This window comes from Anabas testudineus, chromosome 23 (assembly GCF_900324465.2).
Source record: "Anabas testudineus chromosome 23, fAnaTes1.2, whole genome shotgun sequence".
Taxonomy (NCBI): domain Eukaryota; kingdom Metazoa; phylum Chordata; class Actinopteri; order Anabantiformes; family Anabantidae; genus Anabas; species Anabas testudineus.
In genome coordinates, this window is record NC_046631.1 from 14072915 (window position 1) to 14087409 (window position 14495).

The 14495-nt window shown below is 42.1% G+C and overlaps 1 protein-coding gene across 1 annotated transcript in view; it reads right to left on the reverse strand.

The window, feature by feature from the left end:
* Positions 1-3224: 3224 nt before the first annotated feature.
* Positions 3225-14495, reverse strand: part of LOC113162861 (glutamate receptor-interacting protein 1-like) — an 18611-nt gene continuing 7340 nt past the window's right edge. The window contains exon 15 of the mRNA XM_026361095.1: positions 3225-3352. Within this exon, the coding sequence (XP_026216880.1) occupies positions 3225-3352 (128 nt within the window). The remainder of the gene's footprint in view (positions 3353-14495) is intronic.

Consider the following 14495-nt stretch of genomic DNA (forward strand, 5'->3'; position numbering starts at 1 on the left):
TTCAGTCAGTTCTGCAGGTTGAATTGGCGGCGGACCCCAACAGTGACAGAGACCGCTCTGATTGGCTGTTCAACTCAGCACATCGCTGCACGAGAAGAGAAACAAACTACTCGACTATTTACAAGTTCTTATCAGACATACTCTCAAGTAGTCGGCGTCCGGTGAACGAGAGTGATGTGAAAATAGTAAGTAAGTGCTGCTTCATTCATGGTTTGTACGTCTGCAGCCAGGTCTTCTTCTGCTTTCCCCTTTTGAATGATGAACACCACCTGACGTGAGGCATCACCTGTTCTAGTCCTTCTACGCACTAAGGGTTTCTTTTTTCTTGTACAGTAGAACGCTGGGTGTGTAAAACTCAGTATTTGATCTATCAGCAATGGCAGCCCTGTCCCAATAGTCTCTAGACCTTTCACAAAGTTTACTATAAAAAGAACAGTGTATAATATTTACAGCATATTAATGTAAGTCATGAAGGAGAAGCTCCTAAACAGCTGTTTGACCATTAGACCCTGTACCCCCCCAACATGAACTTTACAGCTGAAACCAAATATGAATTTAAATTCATAATAAATTCCCTGTGAAATTTGTTAATTTTTTAATTAATGTTGGGACTTGAACTAGAATTTAAATGAACATTTGTTTTGTTTCAACACCGCTGCCCACACATCATTAATCTAAGAAGATGAATCCACCAGTGTTCAAAAGGTTAACTGACAACAGCGTAACATGATTTGGTTGAGCTTCATTATTTCGCCTGTTCAGCTGCAGGGAATCTCACTCTGACTGTAACTGTTTGTCTCTCTCTTCTTATTGAGGTCAGTCTCTGCTTTTCGTCTAGTAGCCTGCAGAGACTCATTCTTCCACTTCACTGCTCCTTCTCCTCCTCTTCCTCCTCCACCCGTCTCCCCACAGCTCCACGGGGAGCAAACATGGCTGCGCCTCAGTTAATCGTTGTTGTTGTCAGACAATTAATCTGCTGTCTTTGATCCATGGACAGATTATGAGAAACTGGCCCCTTGGGCGCAAACAGGTAAGAAGTTGCTCCAACACTCGTACAAACCTCGAGACCAGAGGAACACAAACATAAATAAAGCCATGAAGGTGTCTGTTCATTTTTCTTGTCTGTTTTTGTTGAATCTCTGTTCAAGAGAATCCAAACATTTAAGATGCTCAGTATCCTTCTTACTACAGCAGTGCTTCAGCACAGCGGAGAAATTTAAAGCTTGTATTGTTTGATGAATGCTGGAGAAAATACCCTCTCAGGGTTCAGCCTGATACAGTAAACTAATGTTGCTGTTCCCCGTCATTCAGTCTGGAACGTCACTGCTTTGTTCTCTACTTTGAAATTTGGTAGAATTCTCCTTTAATCCACAGCCAGGTGGAGTTGGGGGGTGAATTCCTCAGAGACAAGTCAACACATGAGCTTCAAATACCTGCACGATGTGTGTGTGGTTTCCTGGTTAACATGTCTGCAGGTGTATTAACGTAACACAAAAGTAAATTATAACAAGTCAGAATTCGTTTTGTCTCTATTTGTATATTTGTGCGTTCACAATGGTTTTTAACTACTTTTTATTGTAACACTGAAATACTGCATTACAGTTCCAATTACACACAGTACATTTTAATGTTTTAAAATACATTGTGAATTTGATTTAATACATTATGTGCTTGTTCAAATTGTTGCTGACACATATTCCTGTGTAATTTTAATTTACCTCCTTCATGTGCAAGGCAATAATAATAATAACAATAATAATAATAATAAGTAATAGTAATAAACAAAAATAAGTGTGTGGATAAATGTTAACAGAAGTAAACATTCAGGAATATGAAGTTTGGACAATATGACAGAGTTTAAAACAATATAAAATACCATCATGTGGTGTAGTACATGTTTAGAACAGCGGTGTTACAAATCAGTGAGCAGTATTTCATTAATTTAATCCCTAAAGTAGATAAAAATCTAAATCCTCCAATAAAAGAAATAATCTCATTTACAATATTTGTTATTAGAATATATATATATATATATATATATATATATATATATATATATATATATATATATATATATATATATATATATATATATATATGTATATATATTCATGATAAAACTGGACAGAAGTGGAAGAAGTAAAAGTAGAATCAAGTACAAATACTTAAATAAACAGTGTTATTTAGAAGAAGTACTAAGTAGTTAGTTACTTGAGTAATAGTACTTTTACCTCTGAGTATTTCTGTTGGTGTTGACTCTTCTCTGCTGCGACACTTTACAGAAACTTAAAGTAAAGTACGGGACAGCGGGGTTCGGGTTCTAACAGGCAGCCTGGACCCGGTCCGGGACCCGTGAACTGTACCCGGACCCGGACCGGGACCCGTGAACTGTACCCGGACCCGGACCGGGACCCGTGAACTGTACCCGGACCCGGCGTGCGCTCACGTCACGGGTATCACGTCACTCTCTCTCTCTCTCTCTCCCACCACTCTGACGTTACCTCGCTCACCCACTCCTCCAGAGAGCACAGAGGGGTAGAGTTCCAGAGGGGGGAGGGGGTCGAGAGACATAGACAAAGAGGAGGAGAGAGAGAGAGAGAGAGAGTGGTAGAGTGAGGCAGCCTCTCAGTGCGGGCGGAGGTGGATCAAGCTAAAGCTAACTAGCCATGTTGGTGTCGCCGCCGCCGCTGCTGCTCCTCCCGCTGCTGGTGGTGTGTGTCTGCTAGCGGGCCGCCCTGGACTCCCTATCCGCCCTGAGGTGCATCATGCCCGGCTGGAAGAAAAACATCCCGGCCTGTCTCCAACCGGACCAGGAGGGAGGTAAGACCGGACCGGGACCAATCCGTGCAGGTTCACACCGACCGGCGAGTGTGTGTGTGTTTTAGTACACACCTGTGTGTGTGTGTGTGTGTGTGTTTTCGTACACACCTGTGTGTGTGTGTGTGTTTTAGTACACACCTGTGTGTGTGTGTGTGTGTGTTTTAGTACACACCTGTGTGTGTGTGTGTGTGTGTGTGTGTGTGTGCTGGTCTCGTGCAGCGTGGTTTGGCGCCGCCGGTAACGTAGAGCTCCTGAAACTAGTAACGGTACCGTGTGTGTGTGTGTGTGTGTGTGTGTGTGTGTGTGTGTGTGTGTGTGTGTGTTAATCTGACGCCAGGCTGAGGTTACAGTGACGTTACGGTGATTTTTGTTACGTTGTGTGTCGGTAACGTGTCCAGAGCCGGTTACCGAGCAGCGGAGGCGAAGTTAGCACGGCTGCTAGCCAACAGGCTAACGAACGGCTGGTCCTGGTCCTGGTCAGCCGGGGTCTGCGCGTCCTTCACCGGGCAGAAGCCCCGGAGGTTGAACCCTCCTAAATATTGACAGGTCCGGTGTTAATGCTTCACAGACAGACGTGATAAACGTTTACCAGCAGCTCCGTTCACAGCACTACTACATTAGTATAACAGCACCTTAGGGTGTTTTGTAGTAATATGGTAATCCTTGTAGTATAACGAGTATTTATTATGTCGGATTGTGCTGATACAAAGCTAATGAAATGCAGAAGATCTAATCAGACTTGGAAATAAATTCTATTATTTACAGTGCAAGATTTACCTGCACATTACACATGCATTAAGGTGAATTGTTTCTACACAGGGGTGTAGATGACGGAGTATTTGTAGATTTGTATGCTCATACAGCTTAAACAACATCCAAACGAGCTCAGATTAACAGCTTTGTTCATTCATTCACCGGTGTCCCATAAAGCCGCTCTTTCTAGAATCGAGCTGCAGGACATCAGCACCAAAAATATCCCATTTCTTAAAGATTCTTTTTATTTAACTCTTCCTTTCAGGACAACAAACAGCTGATGATTTCTTAACAATCAGCGTCTCCTTCTTTTATGGAAGCTGAATCCATGAGAATCTACATGAATCAGTGCCGTTCGTGAATCAACAATAAATTGAATAGAGATGTAAGAGCCGATATCCAGCCTGACATTTCTAATCCTGTATTGATCTCTGATACATTCATAATCTGTACTCTCTACACCAAAACATACTTAGCTATTTAATATCTAACTACTATGACACAAACCAGTCGTAACAAGTGGGATGTGGATCTTTATCTAAAATCTGTTCAGACTTATGTTGAGCCCAGACACATCTGTCAGACTTTATCTGACAGATCAATGAGGGATATAAAGGATGTGTTCCCAAATAAATTCAGTTTACTGGGATATACAGTGGAGGAAAACTGAATCTTCAGATTTGAGAAGCTGCAGCCAACAAACATTTGTTTGTTTGTTTTATTTAGAGAAACAACTGATGAATGATGAATCAGCTGCAGAGAGTGTGAAGTTGACGTCACGTCTGATTACGCTAGTTATGTACTTATGGATTGTGCTGCCTTCCTGATGGTTTAGAATACAAAAACCGCTAATGAGCTTTTATGGATTTTTTACTTTTAAACTCATGCAAAGTGTATTCAGACAGTCCAAAAACACTAAAGGGTCTGTAGGGGATTTAATGGTTCACAAACGTCCACTGTTTGTGAGGCTGTTCTAAAAGACTAGTAGGTCATTGTTGTTGTGTTGAGTTCAAGGGACAGTACAGAGTGTAGGTCATCCCCTTTTCTTTCACCTTCTTCACCTGTTTTCTTCTACATCAAGTTTAGATGATTTCTAGCCAAGCAAAACAAAAGGTATGCTGGTAACTAATGGGAACCACAGGTTGCAGGTGGTGCAGGTTGTAGAGCATGTACCCAACATGCTACACGATGTATCTTCACATTCTGTAACTGAAATAGTTGGTGAATTCTGTTAATTGACAAATAGTTTGAGCTGTACAGCCTCAGAATTACTGACTGATTCTCACATCTTATTTTGTCCAGTATAGTCTGTGGTATCTTGATAAGTTGATCAATTAGTTGCACAACAGACTTTTTGATAATCAGAGATTGTTTTTCTTAAGCTAAAAATTCAAACGTTTGCTTGTTCCAATCTCTCAAATGTTTATATTTCCTGCATTGATTTTTGTAAATGTGCATAAACATAATATCTTTGGCTTCTGGATCGTTGTTTGTGGAACAATATTCTGACATTTTATAGAGAAAATGGTTGATTAATAGAAAAATCAACAGATTCATTTAAAAATACTTAAAGCAGCAGCTGCAGTCCAGTATTGGAAGGGGACCGATAAATGTTTTCTGATGCAACCTGCTTCAGTCCCAGCAGCTGTTAGAAAATATATCAGTGTAGATTTAGTGCTGTGTTGTAAACCTGCCTGTAGTGCTCATGGGGAGATAATATAATCTTCAGGTCCAAGCTGGACTGTGGCCACGGTCCTTCACAGTGCAAAATAATAACATGCTAAAATGAAAATACTAAGATGAACAATAAACCATGGAAAAACAGTGGTACAAGGAGAGTACAGTACAAAAAACATCACACAACACAGGCAAGGGGAGTAAAAATAGACTACAGGTAAATAATAGATACACAAACCATAAGAGGCACAGTATACTACTGTAGTAACAGGTATCAAATCAAGTTTATTTGTACTGTCTGATGTCGTACAGTGTCTCAGTGGGTTTAGAACAATTTCAGCAGTCTGAAATCTGAGACGTGATTTAAATCCCAACATGGCATAAATAAAAGAAATATTAAGAGATGAAAATGAAAAACCAGCAACTACAAAATCCAGCAGTTTCCTATGAGCGTGGCTCTTGTATGTGGTGATAATTCACAATTAAAATATAAGTTGATTAAGAGTTTATTGCTTAGAGTTAAAAAGGTTTGCTTTTCTGCTTACAGTTGATGTATGGCTTCAGCCGTGGGAATCATTTTCCAGAGTAAGTTATTTTCCATTACTCCTGGCTGTATTCATCATGATGGTTTCTTATGTGGTGCTGCCTGAAGACTTATTCAGAACTTCATTACTGGAATATTTTGATAACGTTTTTCTTATTTTGTCTCGTCACAATTTTTTTTAGTAGATTTCTTTTCATTAAACGTCTGGCAGATAAATAAACGTCCAGTAATTGTCATTAGCTGGATGAAGGACTCCATGGCCAGAGATAAAACGGAGTACCGGAACAGTTTAAGGTTTTATTTAGCAACAAGAGTACAAGAGAATGAGTCAGATTAGTACTTGTAGGAAACTTGTCAGTTCAGAATTAGAGTGGAGGTCTGGGTGAACCGGAAGTAGTCTGCAACAGGAAATGGTGGTGTGAGGTCACGGCCAATATGGCCGACCAACAGAGAGCATGTGGAGGAGATGAGACAGTGTTTGCCGGGAACAGTGTAATGAATCCAGGAGGACAAACGCACACAGAAAGACAGTTCAAATCCTAACACCGTTGGTGGTGGTGGTGATGAAGAAAACCAAAGTCCAGTAAACAGTGTAATAATACAGTCCAGGGTGATGAGGCAGTTCAAACACTTCCACTTCATCCAACAGGCCAATGAGGTCAAGGGTAATCCAGGTCATACACAGTTAGGCAGTTCAGAGATAAGTCCGGCAGGCAAAATCCACAATAGAAAAAACAGTCCAGGTCAAAAACACTGGTCCAAATAGTCCGATCAGGGAAGGGAACAAACAAAGGAGAGAGCAAGTCAGGGGAAAACACTCACTGTAGCTGAGGGGTAGGCTGAAGACAGGTCCAGGTGAGGCAGGTCTGGTGAGTGGAATGATGCAGGGACAGGGTGGAAGGAGTACAGGTCCAGGACGGGGGGGATCAGACAGAGACAGGATCAGGTCCGGCACTGCGAGTAGACAAAGGAGGACGAGGAGAACGCAGATCAGGAGGGGTAGACTTACAGTACCAGAGGGTCAGGCAAAGGCAGGGTCCAGGACAGGCAGAGTCTCTATAATCCAAAATATGTCAGTCCAAATCAAACACTGGATAGTGTCCGGGAGTTGAGGTTAGACTTCCTGGCAGAGGAGAAAGGTGAGCAGGTCTATATATGTAGTGTGGGGGAAACCAGGTTCAATCAATTAGGTGAGTAAAGGTAATCAGGCTGGGAGGAGGAAATAGGAAGTTGCCCAAATAAGGGCATGAGGAAAAGCCAGGCAGCAACGAGGCTGGAACCATGACAGTCATACAGAATTAGCAAATCACACATTTGAGTTTTGATTGGATTTGAGAAAAGCCTCAGCTCTTCTGGAAATGGATATTACAGCAACAGTGTGGGAGTCTTTGTGGTTTTGTTTGGCACCTGTTCCAGATTCAGATGTGCAAGTTTTTCTGTGTCCTTCCAGGTGATCCAGTATTTAGGATCATTAGCCCCCAATAACTGACAGAGACTGACCCAAATTCCATGATGCAAAATGTTCAGTGTGGAGGAAAACACAAACACTTCAGGCACAGTGATGTCTGAGTCAGGTTCATGGCCCTGATCTCTTACCTGGCAAGTCCAGAAGGGACCAGCACCTGTCTCCCCTCAGGCCACAATGAAGGTTTGAGTTCTGGCCAGACCTCTGCTGTCTGCTGCTCGACAGGAGCGTCCTTCCCACAACGTCCCCACAAACATTCATCCAGACGGTGTTAGACACTGACAACTGCAGCCTGAGGCAATAAATCTATAGTTCAATGGTTCTACTTCTGTGGAGCTCAGTGTTTCAGCGCAGTGTGTCAGAGCTTGTATCACACGAGGATCATCAGTATAAGAAATTATATTATGATTTGTTTTTTATCCATTGACAAAATAATGTGAAACATTTTGTCATAGTTTCATTTGAAAAGTGACTTTTTATTTAGCATCTTAACTGAAATAGTAAAGTACAGAAAAAGTATTTTATGTTTAGGACAAGTTGTTTTACTAATGAATCTCTTTTTAATGAATAGTAATAATAATAATAGTAATAATATAGATTTAGTAAAAGTCTTCTTGGATTTCTATTCCACACATTTGAGACTGAGCTGTTAAAGTGAGTGTGATGCTGCAGAGCTTCAGTGTTTGAATCCTGAAGCTTCATAAGTCTTCATCCACCCATCAACGCTGATTCCCAAACATCTTAGGGTGCTATTACTCTAAGAAGCACTCTGCAGTGCCGGGGGATAATGGCATTTGGAACATGAAGACTTGGATAAGCAGCTGCTCTGGATTGTAACATGCTGATGTTCAGTCCAATAAATCCTGCTATATGCCCAGGCACATACTAATTTAAAAATAAATGTAACATTTACTATTCCACCACAGCAGGGCGAGCTCCATTCGCTCATGAAGAACATGTGATGTGGTTGAAAGCTCTTCAGCAGCTACCAAATGGAGACATTTTAGCATCACATTCAAATCAAACGCAGTAGAATCCAATAGAAATCTCGAGTGGCACAAATGTTGTTTAGGATGTGACATGCACTGTGTGTGTGTGTGTGTGTGTGTGTGTGTGTTTGGCGATTGCAGTGTGTGTCACAGCATGACATCATGCCACCGTTTTAAGCTGTTTCACTAAGAAGCAGAGAAAATGGCTCAAACACAAACACACAGTAACACACAGTAACACACAGTAACACACAGTAACACACAAACACACAGTAAAACACAAACACACAGTAACACACAACGCCACAAACCGTTTTCCCCACAGCGAACACTCAGTGTAACACACTAACACACACTCTAAATTAACACACACTGTCCTGGAAGAGGTGCTGATGTCAGAACTCTGCTCATCTTTGTCCTCAGGATTATTGAAGCAGACCTGACTGTGTGTGTGTGTGTGTGTGTGTGTGTGTGTGTGTGCATCCATTTTCCTCAGATTAATGTATTATCCCTATCGTCTCTGACACATTTCACCAAGAGACTCTCTCTCTCTCTTTTCCTCTGTCTGTGTCCATGTCTCTCTCTCATCATGACTCTGTGGAACTAACTGCTGACTGTGTGTCATTAGCTCTTCCTGCGCTGCCTGTTCAAGGCGGGATTATTGCGACATTTCACTGCTGCACTGTTCTGTAGAAAATGTACGAACCTGGGATGGACGACCGTTGTTGACCCTGCAATATGTAGGTTAGAGAAAGGTTAAAGGTGGATTGGGGGTGAAGGGATGTGAAGAAGGCCGTCTAGTAAGCTGTTTGCTCATATGAGCTCTGGAGAACCGAGTTGTCCTCTCACAGTTTCGTTTGGTTTTCAGCACATTGATGATTGTGGACAAGGCTGCCGGCTCATTGGTTATGACGACTGTTTTTGTGTTCGTAGGCTTTGGACGCATCCATAATATCAGTGAAAGAGTGGAAGGCGTGGTAGAGACGGTGGCTATTCTTCTTTTTGAATCTCAGCTTTCCTGCTGAAAGTGTCGTCTTACAGACTCCTTACAGTTATAATTAGGAAGTTAGTTTATTAACATTTTCAGAAGGAACGAGTCCTAAAAGTCAAGGTTTCATTTTTAGATGATGACTGGAGTTGGTAAAATGCTACCGAGTCCCATCCCTCTGTGTCACATCGCAAGCATTTTGTTTTCAGGATTAAACAGTTTGTTTACATCTGTATTTATCTGACTGAATCTTTCCTTTCTCTGCAGCAGAGACATCGGACATTTTCCAGATCTCTGTAATGAAACTGCTGGTGAAACTAATGGAATAGGAACCAGACTGTTAAAAAACACGATTTCAATTAATACTTCACCATTAAACAGACTCAGGATCAGGATCTGCTTTAAAGTCCCTCATCTGTTACATCCTGACACACACACACACACACACACACACACAGCAGTGGAAGAAGTACTCGGATATTTCTACTTAAGGAAAAGTAGCAATGGCACAGTGTAGAAATACTGAAGTATTATCAGAGATTAAGGTACCAAAAATAAAAGTAATCATTGCCTTCAGAATATTCACATTTTATATGAATGAATTCAAATGGGTGAAATAATGTCTTCATCGCTCTAATGTTGCAGAAAATGCAAAGTACAAGTATCTGTAAATTGTACCTAAATACACCACTTGATGTACTTTCCATCACTGCATACACACACACATATCTGCACAGCCCTGGGCGGCGTCCAGGTGGACAGCCGAGCTGCTGGCATCAAACACACTCACTCATTTTCTACTTGAATAAGCTCAGCACGGACACACAAACACACAATGCATATTAATACACACACACGCCTCGGCGTGTTCCTAACAGTCCAGCAGTTGGTCTGACACTGAAACCTGCAGCGACACAGAGAGAACAGTTTTTCCACCAGCTTCTCTGAACTGTTTTATCCATTGTCGTCCTTAAGAAGCTCAGTAATGTGTGTTTGTGTGTGTGCCAGCTGCAGGCGTCTGATAACTCTTTTTCTGTCTCCCGCTCTCTGGGGTTGAGAGGAGAGCGTGTTGGAAACATTTTAGCAGCACAGAGCAGACTGTCCTTGGCTGAGGAAACTGTGGATCCACCCTAAACCCCCCTTTTCTCACATATGGAGTCAGAAAGACTGAAGAAGCTACAGGACGTCAGTCAGTGTGAATTTTACATCATTATGTGAGCTGGAGCTGCCCACTGAAGCCGAAAGACTCTGACTATTAACAGGGGGAGTTTTTGAAAAGAATGAGAATCACAACCAAGTAAGACAACGACACACAGAAAGTCAAACAGCTAGTAGAAAGTAAAGAAGTGTAGAAACACTGCAAGAGACGCAGTAACGTGGAGCTGTGGTAGTGGGCTGTGAGACCACACAACATGTCAGTGGGGGGAGCTGGGTCCTGTTGATGAGACCAACTGTAGACAGGAAGAAACTGTTTGTGTGGCGTGTGGCTTTGGTACAGATGGACCCGCAGTGATGGGGGCGGGTGGTGAAGTCCACACATCTTCACTGCTTTGGCCTCACCAGGTCTCCAGGTGTTCAGATGAAACTTGATTCAATAAAAAGCAGATGAAGTGAGAAATGAATTGATCATCTTATCACATCGACACCTGTCAAGATACCAAGCTGTATTTGGTTGTTCGGTTGTTAGAGAGGTGTTCAGTTTTAATACTCGGTTTTCTTTTGCTTATTTTTTAAATACACATTTGTATCACAGCTTGGGTGCCTGACATCCCATTCACTCACTGATGAGATGGGGTGAAGCCTGGACAAACTGCCAGTTAATCACAGAGACAGACAACTGTTCACACTCAGAGTCACCAGTTGACTGTGTGTCTTTGGACTGTGAGAGGAGAACCCAGAAAAACCTACTGATGCTTTTGCCTAAGTAAGATGTTACCACACCTTAAAGTGACTGCTTCAACTAATTTGACACCAAAAGATAATACATTTCCTCTGATAAATTAAATATCTGTTGCAGCTTTACGTAATATAAATGCCAGTTTATTTGTACATTTGTACAATTCTAGGACTTATGGTCTCTACTGGTGAGTCAGGTCAGCTGCATAGCAGCTCTGCCATCGGTGTGTGAATGTGTGTGTGAATGGGTGAATGAGAAGCAGTGTAAAGCGCTTTGAGTGCCTGCTAGGTAGAAAAGCGCTATATAAGTGCGGACCATTTACCATTTACCATTTATCTACTGGTCTTCCATCACACTTTGGGGATTTTACACTATGTTCTAATACTATATCTTTAATGGTCTTGAATCTATTTCATCTTATTACTTCTATGTGAATTATTGACATCAACACACTTGTTTCTGTGAGTTTGGACCTTGAACCAGTCGACAGGAGACATCTTGGGTCCATTTTAATATGAATTTGTGTTTATTAATTTAAAGTCTGTTGTCAGTACAGTTAGGTTCTAGCTGTTTGTCCTTATCACTCACTGGGTTCAGGTTCAGGTTGAGCCAAGCCTTCAGGGAATGAATAGAAGTCAATACAGTGTGTGTGTCAGTCAGTATGTGTGTCCATTAAGAATCAAGGTCAGTCACTCAGCAGTCCATTAAGACCATGGACTCTCTCCCTTTTGTTCTGTTTGTCTCTGGGTCTCAGTGTCTGTCTCTCTCTCCCTCAGGCTTTATCAATCAGTGCCTGTCTGCCCCGGTGAATCATGGGACGTCACCAGCAAGAATCTGTCTGAAATGATCATTTCAGAGTTCTTAATACAGCTTATGTTGACTTTACAGGCTGCAGCTCCTCTGAACAACCACGAGGGGGAGTGAGAAGATAGAGGAGAGTGTGTGTGTGTGAGTTATGGCAAAATGGAAGCATTTTTGCCCAAGTGTGCAAAATACAAAGAGGAGAATATGCAAATCCACACGCAGCGTGATTTATCAAGCCTGAAACCAGTTTCGCGGTGGCTGAGATTGTGTCTGAATTTAACACCTTTGAGAGGCAGGTGCAGTGTGATTGTGCACTCGCGGCTGCTGTTATTTCAAGCAGTAGGATTAAAAGGAGAAATAAAAGAATGCATTTAAAATATGTGTTTATAACTCATGTTAATATATTTGGAAGGATTAAGAGAGAAAATACAAACGTACCCCGATAATTTGTAACTGAGCCTCACCAACCTCAGACTGCTGTAGCTCATCAAAGTGAATTTTAGCCTAACAGCCAGTAACAGCTTTAATTCCTCTGGATCAAATTAATTTTCTAAACTGCAGCTGGATATTGTTGCGGTAACATCACCGCCCTCTATCTGAGAGAGCGGGGTTCAAAACCCGACTGTGGTCTATCTCCAGTAGGGGTCTTAAGACAACACCTCCTTACACTTAGCCTGCCTTTGCTTTGTACCTCACTTTAGATAAAATGATGTAAACTCTCCATGACAAACAGAAACATGTAAAACCCTCTTTTAAAAATGGAAAAAAACACTTTTAGGATTGCACACACAACTGAGTACCTAAATCAGGCCCTACATTAGACATGTTGCTGGACATGTGTGATGTGTGTTTTGTTTTTACTCTCTACGAAAAAACTTCCATTCTACTGAGGAAGCTCCCGAGTGACATGAGAAGTGGAGAAGTTCAACATAACTTTTACGCAGCGGGGACTCTCTGAGCCCAGATGACTGCTGATCCAAGAGAGAGGTGCACTGTGTCTGTTGGGTGATAGGCTGGCAAAGCAATTTGGCTCCATATAGACCCCATGTGTATCTGACCATGTGGGCTGCTAATGAGGCCAAGCAGGGCTACAAGTTGGTCCCATGTGGTGCAATAATTGTGTCCGATTATTAGACTTTGGGTTCATGACTGGAGTACAAACAGGGTTCTTCTCATCTAATGATGAGAAGATAACTACTGTATGTGAATGTGTTATAAAACACTAGTCCGACCTGGGCTCAGGGAGAAAAATGATAAAACACAATCACTGATGCAGGCAGGTCCCAGTTAGACGTGCTGGCTGCGGAAATCACAAATTGGCAGGGGAGGCAGAGTGATCAGAGGCCCGGAGAACATTTAATCATCACACACACAAACAGAAAGAAGAACAACCAGGTATGTTTCATCCTGAATGTAAAGAAAAACACCATAGAGCTAAACACAGACACACTAGTCCTCAGATCATCCATTAGATTCTGGATTCGTGAAAAAGAGATTTAAGAACCATTAATCGACATCAACTCTACTGATGCATGAAAATAGACGAGTGTTGTGTAGTTTGTTCAGCTGTTTAAACACAAACACACACCTGATAGTGACTGTTTGTATTCCCAACACTAACATTGTACTGGACGTTGGCAGCAAACTGGTTCAACTAAACAGCAAACACAGGAAACAGCCTGAGCATGTTTATGTGTCAAAAAACAGACAATAAAACCTCAGCGCACTGACCTCTGACCTGACGGTGACTGACAGGTGGGGTGCAGGGTGTACAGTCGGGAAACTATGTTTGGTGTGAGAACGAGTGTGTATTGACCTCTGACCCTGTGTCATGCCCTGACAGCTCTTGTATCCCTGTACTGAGAAAAAATGCTGATGCAAATGTGACAGACAGCAACACACATACAGATACTAGCACACACTCGGAGTACAGATGATCGCATGGATGAAATATTTACAACCCGTCTTTTAAAAGGATCTAATGCAAACCACCCAAAAGCTCCAAAAAACATGTGCCACTGCACAAACCACATATCGAATGTCCGAAATCCACAGCAGACCAGCTTAAACCCTCAGGACAAGTATTTAAGTACAAATTTCGTACTTCACTAAAGTAAAATGTCAATAAAACTGAGGAAATCATGGCGGTGACTCTGGTCATCCAGAATCCTGGAGCCTGAGCTGCTGCTTCCTCACGTGCTAAAGTTAGATTAGTTTTAGTGTTAGCTCAGGACGGCGAGGGAGGAGTCACCACATTAGGCACGACGCCGCCTTCTTCACCTGACAGACAACCCTGAGGGTTTCGACGCCCCACAAACTGCTCAGCGATGCTTCATACTGACAAAGCTGACAGTGAAGCAGATGGTGGAGTCACATTCACTGACACAGGCAGTAAAAGAGAGAGAGAGTGTTGCTAAAAATGACAACGTGTAGGTTCATTTGCATTTCACTCTCAGGCCTCTGTAGCTCTGTAATATGATTGGATGCCTTGTCGGTATATGTGAGTGTGTGTATAATCTGATTCTCCATGCTTCTCTGCAAAATGAGTGTGCACACTA